The sequence below is a fragment of the Fulmarus glacialis genome, unplaced genomic scaffold (genome assembly GCF_000690835.1).
Source record: "Fulmarus glacialis isolate BGI_N327 unplaced genomic scaffold, ASM69083v1 scaffold47677, whole genome shotgun sequence".
Lineage (NCBI taxonomy): Eukaryota > Metazoa > Chordata > Aves > Procellariiformes > Procellariidae > Fulmarus > Fulmarus glacialis.
This window is the reverse complement of record NW_009222249.1, coordinates 1-7,619: the sequence shown is the minus strand read 5'-3', so window position 1 is coordinate 7,619 and position 7,619 is coordinate 1. Positions and strand designations below refer to the sequence as shown.

Below are 7,619 nucleotides of genomic sequence, written 5' to 3'. Positions count from 1 at the left end.
TGTTGTTGTTATCATTGTTATTATTACTGTTCTACTTTGTTTTATTTCAATTATTAAACTGTTTTTATCTCAACCCGCGAGTTTTCCTACTTGTGCCCTGCCGATTCTCTCCCCCATCCCACCGGAGAGGGGGGTGAGCGAGCAGCTGCGTGAGGTTTAGTTGCTGGCTGGGGTTAGACCACGACAAATGGAAACCCCTGCTACACGTTCTAGCTGTTAATAGTGACATCCTGGATAAGACTAGGAAAGAAAACCTATTCCAAAGCTAGTGAGCTCCCTTCAATCCTTGTATCTCAAGGCACTCGCCTGCTCTCTCTCTGCCATTAACTCGACCACCACTTTGTTCAATCCGATTTTTTTTCAATTTTGTTCAACTGAAATGACTTTAAAAGCAGGGGGTGAGAATAGAGCCTCCCTCCATGCTTTAGCAGAGAAGCGACGTAAAACGGCCTCCACACTGCAACTCCATGGCGGCATTTCCCCCATTTCCTCACGCACTCGCCTCCCCGAGGGAAGCCGCCCGCGGCGCTGCACAGCAGCGCTCCGAGTCGCGCGCTATCAGCGGCCCCGCCTTCCAATTCGCCAACTACGCCGTTGACGCTACTCTCTCACATCAGCCACCGTCAAACGCGGTACTTACGCTGCTGACGCAGGACCAGAATCAGTATGCTTGGCTGCGTAGTTTTTTATTCACGGAGTGGGGCGTACGCAAAGAGCTGGTTGCTGTGGCAACCAGAGCACGCGGGCGCGAAAGGCGTTGGCGTAGCTGGCAGGAGCTGTGGAGCGGGAGCCGGGGACGGGCTGAGGCCGTGACATATTGGTGGGACAGGGCGCCTTTGCTTATTTAGTTTATTTCTTTTGTTTTGAAGAGAGAAGTGCAGTTGTTTAGCAGTTGTTTTAACTTTGCAGCTGGTTTGTTTTTTTTTTTGTTAAGCAGTTTTCAATATTGGAGGTTGTATGTTTCTGTCAGCTGCGCCGTTTTCCTTACAGAGGGAAGGGGGAGGTCAGCCATCACCGATTCTTTCAAACGTTAACAAGTTCTAGGGCGGGTTTAAACTAGATTCCTTTTAAAAGTTTGTTTTTTTTTTTTAAATGGCGTTTTATTTGCTTTTGCTGTAATATTATTTTGAGCCCATTCTCTGGTTCGGGATATTGGACTACTTCACTTTAATCCTTTGAAAAACATTCCCTCCCTCACCTTGCAATTTTAAGCTTTCTCTCTCTCTTTTTTTTTCTTTTTTTTACAGTGTTCAGTACCAGATAAGACAATTCAGCTGATGAACAGACACTAATGCTGATGACCATGAATCATTCCAGCTTCTTTCATAGCTTCCTAACAATGAATGTGTGCTAAAATAGCTCTTCTGGGACACAGAGCATTGTTTGAAGTCAGTAGTTGTCTTTTTGGTGCATTATCTGTCCAGTCACGAGGTACTATAATTTTGGAGTATTTTTAGGGATAAGGGAGAATCCTTCCCAGGAAAATTTGGGATGGCACATGCTCGTATCTCAGCCAACCTTCCCCCTGATATAGATCCCACAAAAGCTCCTATTGCATTTGGAAAGAGGGCCCTTCCTAAGCTGAATGAGGAGTTACAGTCTCCTGAGCTGCTGACTCAGCAGCGGGCATTGATGGCGCTCTGCAATCTACTCCATGACCCAGAAAATGTCTACCAGGCAATAGAAGTAGGTAAGTGATCTGTTGTCATAAGCTTTGACACAGCGGAGGGAAAAAAGCCCCACTTTATTTTTGTGCGCTACTTTTTTCCTTGCAATATCTTTGATGACACAAAATGACCATGAAGATTTTTTGGTTTTAATCTCTATTTGTTTTACCTTAAAAAGGTGAAGAATATTATAATGCCATATACATGACAGTTATTTTAAGAGTATCCTCACTTTAGGATTTATCAATGGCTCAGTGTAGGTTTTATCAACCCCTAAATACAAAAGTAGTGCAGAATCTTTTTTTTCTTTTGTTTATTCTCAATTTTAGCTAATTCCTAACATAGGCTAATTAAAAAAAAAAAGCTTAATTAGTCCAAACACACCCCCACCACCCCCTTGACATTTAGTTAAATTTCATTTGCCTGGAATCTTCTCTAATCCTGTTATCCATGAAGGTTTCAAAAAAAAAACAAAGCAGTGAGTTTATGAATTTCTAATAACATAAAACTACTAAATATATTTTATTTGGAAAGGGGAAAAGAAAAAGCTTTTAGTTATCCTAGAGCAGGAAAAAAAGGCAAATCCTTTTTTTTTTTTTCCTTCATTAGACATTTTCTACCACGTATGACAGTGGTACCTTCCTGCATTTTTCATGCTTGACGTGCTCAAAATACTCATATCTCAGATTCTGTAATAATAACAGGCAAAAATCTCTGATGAACCTTTTAATTAATAACTAATAAAATAATATTTAAATAAGGTTTATAAGTTCATTTGCAAAATCCGTGAAGTCATCTTTTAGGTGATCTTTAACCACAAAAGCTTATCTTTGCAATTTTTAGCAATCTGTTGTGTATCTACATAGCTCGTTACGTAACACTGAAGAAGTCCTCTGGTTTATTACTGCTTTTTTCTCCATTTACTTCCTTCATGTTTTTGTCCTCATAAGCGATACCAATAATCATGTTCAAAATTTTTTAAGTTATTGTTTGATTAACAGTAACTGCTGAAGCAATGCAAGATTGTTGTTTGTTTGGGTTTTTTTTTTGGTCAGTGCTATGTATGTATATACATAATCATTAATAGTTCACCAAATTTATTTCTACATGTGAAAAGCAATGCTGTGTGGTTTTATATAGCCCATGCTACACCTAAAGAAAGTTTAAAAAAATGCAGGTGTCAATCTTGCAAACACATGCTTTTCTGAAAACATCAATAGCTCCACTGACTTTAACTTGATTAGAAGTCAGCAGCTTGTTTGTAGCCTGGCATTTTTGGCAGTAGGCCTTGAAACTTGAAAGTTTCTTCCCTACTTGAGATACGACAACGAGAGTTTCACTGTCAGGACAAGATGAAAATTCTGATTGTTTGCGCTTCAAATTGTGAGATAAAAATGAGTATTGCTATTTTAAATTAATGTTGAAGGTAAGAAATGTTAAAATGAACTATTGTGTCTCATAGGATTCTTGGATAACCTGAAGACTTTGCTGCTACATCATGACAGTACTGTCCGACAAAAAACAACACAAATCCTCTATATAATGGCTCTGCATAACGTTGGCAGGTAGGTGTAATTCCAGAGTTTACCGAATGATATGGGAAGCAATAAAGATGTTTCAATGAGAAATAAGAACAAAATTTCTAAGTTTTGGCAAGATAGGTGCAATGTAAATAAGAGTATTTAGTTAAGATTAAGCATTTCGCAAATATGTGAGTTTTATTATGCTTAGTTAAATCTGTCCTCCAATGTTGTTTGTAGGCAAGGGTTGATCCAAAGTGGTGTAATTTCTGTCCTCATTGAGCTCTTGGATGATCCAGTAGATATCTGTAGGAAGAACACACATCAGATTTTTGAAATGATGGCAAAACTACCTGAAGGTAGGGATTTTTTCAGTAGTTAAGTATTCAAATAGGCAAAGTAGATAGGTGAATTTACCTGATTCCCTATGTAATATCTTCCAGATGTATTTTATTCCATTTTCCTTGAAAATCATATTTAAAACCAGTATCTTTTCTATTTTTTCTCATCTTAATTTTCTTTAGTTAGTTTTCCTATGAGAATTTATTCTTTGGGTTCTATCAGAAAACTTTGAAAGCTATGACTGTCATCTTTTTATTGCTGGAGACCACCATGTTTTTTAGAGCTGTTTTTGTACTTCTAAAAATCTGTAAATTGTGTAATAATAGTGAGAATACTTAGCCAAAATATAGAAAATGCTTTGCATAGATAACAAGTGAAATGCCCTGTGTTAACATAATACATCTGTGAATAGTCCTATGTGTTGAGGCGGCTGATCCTGCTAGATCTGTTAATTTTCTTATGTCTTAGGCAAATTAAGGCTACCTGCTCAAGATATAGGTTGTGTGGACTGCATGTTTGAATTTGTGTTTCAGAACCTTGTATCAAAAATTCACTTTCTCCTCTTCTGTTCAAAATTATGATCACCTGTTCATCGTGGTGCACTAATTTCACAGCACACAGGGTTTGTAGAAAGTTTTTCTCGTGTTAGGAGGTACAAATCTTGTGAAATTTGTTCTATGCCTTCCCCACTCCTTGCAAGCATTGGTGTAGGAGGAGACAAATGAGCGAGTAAAGGCACCATGCATTGCGCTGTGTATTCCACAAATTATCTATTAATGTGTCTTTTGACCTCAGGCTCATAGGCACTGTTTCTTAAATGTACGTTTTGACATTGCTTTCAGGTGGTGAATTTAAAAAAAACCAAAGCTGCGGGTGATGCAAGGAACAATGAAGAAGTTTGCTTTTTCTGATATTTTATTCAAATTTTGTTTGCCCTTAGGTAAAATTGTTAAATTGACTTGGTAAGATATGAAGTTAAAAACGTGATAAATTACACCTGACTTCAGATGTCAAATTGAGCTAGTCAGCCTACTCCCTGTATAGAGGGAGCAAAAAGTCTGACATATCATAGGTGATTAGTTTAGGATGAGATGAATTCTGCTCTGGTGATGTCCATTTATCTCCAGTGAGGTAAACAGAAGCTGGGTTGATTACATCAGAGTCAGGCAGCTAGCTTTTAAATGTTTCAGTCTAAATAGAGGAATCCGAGCTGAGAATTTGTTTTGACTTGCCAGAAGAATAGGTCATTGTACCTTTTACATGTTTACGTAATGCTTTCTTTATATTTATTACATATATTTATAATTTTCTAAGTATTTTATACACTAGGGGAATTTATGCTTTTATGCTGATTTGTTACTTTTATTTCCAGATTCTATGATTATAATTTCAATAGTTTTCTAATCTGAACATTAGTCTTAAACTTTACTCTTCCAGTTGATGAAAATGATAATTTTAAAATGAAAATTTCAGCAGATAGAAATTATCAATTAAAAAGCATTACTATTTAAATTTATGGCAAAGTATCTCGTCTGAGGAATTCTGTTACATTACTGGTGCTTAAAAAAGAATTAAATGAATGGTTAAAGCCTTGCTGAGTGAGTGTACGTGAATTCTAAAAATATAAAGATGTATTTTTACACGCATGCAACCCTTTTTAAAGTCCTAAAAGACTTAATTGAATCCACAGGAAGGATATTAATATGGTGGGCTAAACAACTTTGTGAACATCACTATAGAAAACCAGATTTTCTGTTAATTTGATTTCACTATCCATTTTACAGATTTTCAAATCAGATGAGACAGGGACTTAGCTTAAGTAAATTTTGACCTGTCTGATTGCCTCTAAAGAATTCTTTCCCTTACCTGTGTAGACAGATAGATGCCATCCTGTAAATGTGTGGATCATAATAGAAACTTACGGGAGAAGAAAACTTAACAGAGGTAAATAAATGGTGCCAAATTTTTGCAGATCACTATTAAACATTAACTATTCATCCATACTGGCTAAGGCCTTCTTCTTAGCCCTTTTGGAACTGCATAATTCAGTAATAAACCTTGCTGTTCAGTCCCTGCTGTACTGAATTGTATTATTAACTCTAACCTTCAGATGTGGCTCTCTCTCTAGTAGGCTAATGCAGGAGGTTAGCACTTTTCTCCTTTTGCTGATTGAGTTTTCAGCTGTGTGCATGATGCACAACTTCAGTTGACTGGAAAGGTTTCAGTTTAAACAGGGAAACTGCCTCAGGGTTTGGTGGCTGCTGTACATACCATTTTAGATATGAATTTGAGACTTACAGATGTAAACTACAACTAATGTTACATGCTTGCTTTTAGGTTCTATTTCCCAAAACTCAAAGCATTTGCTAAGTAGGTTGGAAGTTTAGCTACGTAAGCAGAAAACATTCACTGGAGGATGAATAAAAGTTCTAGGGAGAAAAAAGCAATTTAAAAAAAAGCTATCCCTGTGGCCCTGAGAGGAAGTGAGGGCTTTTTTTTCAATGTTTGCAGTTAGACACTTTCTAAAAAGCAGGGACTAAGAACAAGAGTTATATAGAAAGCATTTTATTAGCCCCGTCATTTCTATTTAGAAACTTACTGTAGCAGTAAGCAATGCTAGCTCTTGGTGGTGCCAGAACATAAAACGTTGGTTATTAAGAATTCCACATAAATCAAAATACGTTGCCCAAACCAGAGGATATGTAATGGTACACCATACTGCCACTCAGGCGTACTCCCATTGTTCCATCTTTGTCCCTGCAGGCATCTGAATCTTAGGTCAGGAGCCACTGATGGGAACTGTCACAACTGTAAAACCAGTTTGGTGATAATCAAGAAATGTGAGATTATACTATACAGGGAGAAATCAAGTTGCCTCCTGGAGTGGAAGGATTATCCAATCCCTGCTGAGCTGAGAACTCAGCAAAAGCTGAGAGCCAGCTGCAGCAGTGTCTCTCCTCAAAACCTTGCCTTTGACTGAAGGCAAAGGATTCGCAGCATCTCTGAAGTGAGCAGGAGCCTCTGCCAGACAAAGACCAGCTTCCAAATCATGTTACGGTCCCAGCTTAGTGAAAAGTTGCCTATATTTACAAGAAAGGCTACAATTCTCTGAGTGGTAGTTGCTTTTCAGTGAGGCTTCTCTTGAGGTAAGACTGATACCAGTTTCTTCACTTTACCTCTCCCACTTCAGATACTAGTGGCAGATAAGAATCAGGTTTTCCAAAACAAATTAACATTGAGGCTTGTTTTGGGGAATGGTTCTGGAGTTTTGTATCCAAAAAGCAGAAAAGGGTAATTAGTAGTATGAAAAGAGGGCATTTAAATAATTGTAAAATTAGTTATTTGGTAAATTCTGTGCGTCAGTGCCTTCATTGCAATTTGCTTTTAAATGGAAGTAAGGAGAATTACTTTATTAGAAACCTGATATTTATGTCTGTTTTGAATAATTTTTTTTCTGTTAATTAATTCTCAACATTTAGTGTAATGCTAATATATTTGCAGTGAGCATGCTGTGTATGCATGTAGGACAACTTTTTCCCCCCTCTCTTCTATTTATAAGAAATTAAAAATGAATGTAGAGGAACTGTTTACATCTGTGAAGCAAGCAGAATTTAATCTTTATCTTCTGATCCTATATTCAAATCTTTCAGAGAGCATGATGTGTCTAGCAGTGTCATTCTAGCTTCGTTGAGTCATACCTTTCTAGGTGAAATTCTCTTCCAAAGCTTAATTTCTTCAGCTATGAAATGATGCTAGATTTTTACCATTTCCACTGTCAATGTTTGCGCTATTAAAAGCCTCCAAGACTTGTTCAGGATAGAAGTCCTTGACTAGATTAAGTTAGTCTTGCATAGCTTTCTATAGACCAGATTTTCACACAATGTCCTTTGACAGTTTTGGCGGGAGGGGGGAAGGGGGGAAATAGAAAAAACCTGTGATCCTCAGCCTGTCAGGTATGAGGCATGTAGGTCTATAAGATCAATGGTGTAGAAGCTGAGCTAGCATCTTGTCTGTGAAAGCATCTCTGAGTAATTTCCCTTGGAAAAAGGTGTTTTTCTGAGCCATGTATTCTTTTTATTTAGATAAAAAT

General features: G+C 37.5%; 1 protein-coding gene across 1 annotated transcript; it reads left to right on the top strand.

Moving 5' to 3' along the window:
- Positions 1-1,491: 1,491 nt before the first annotated feature.
- On the top strand, positions 1,492-3,546 carry LOC104079367 (rhabdoid tumor deletion region protein 1-like; the record flags this gene model as incomplete). The annotated part of the gene is made up of 3 exons (XM_009581389.1): positions 1,492-1,690; positions 3,130-3,232; positions 3,428-3,546. Coding segments are annotated over exons 1-3 (421 nt in total), but the record flags the coding sequence as incomplete, so codon positions are not given.
- Positions 3,547-7,619: the final 4,073 nt, after the last annotated feature.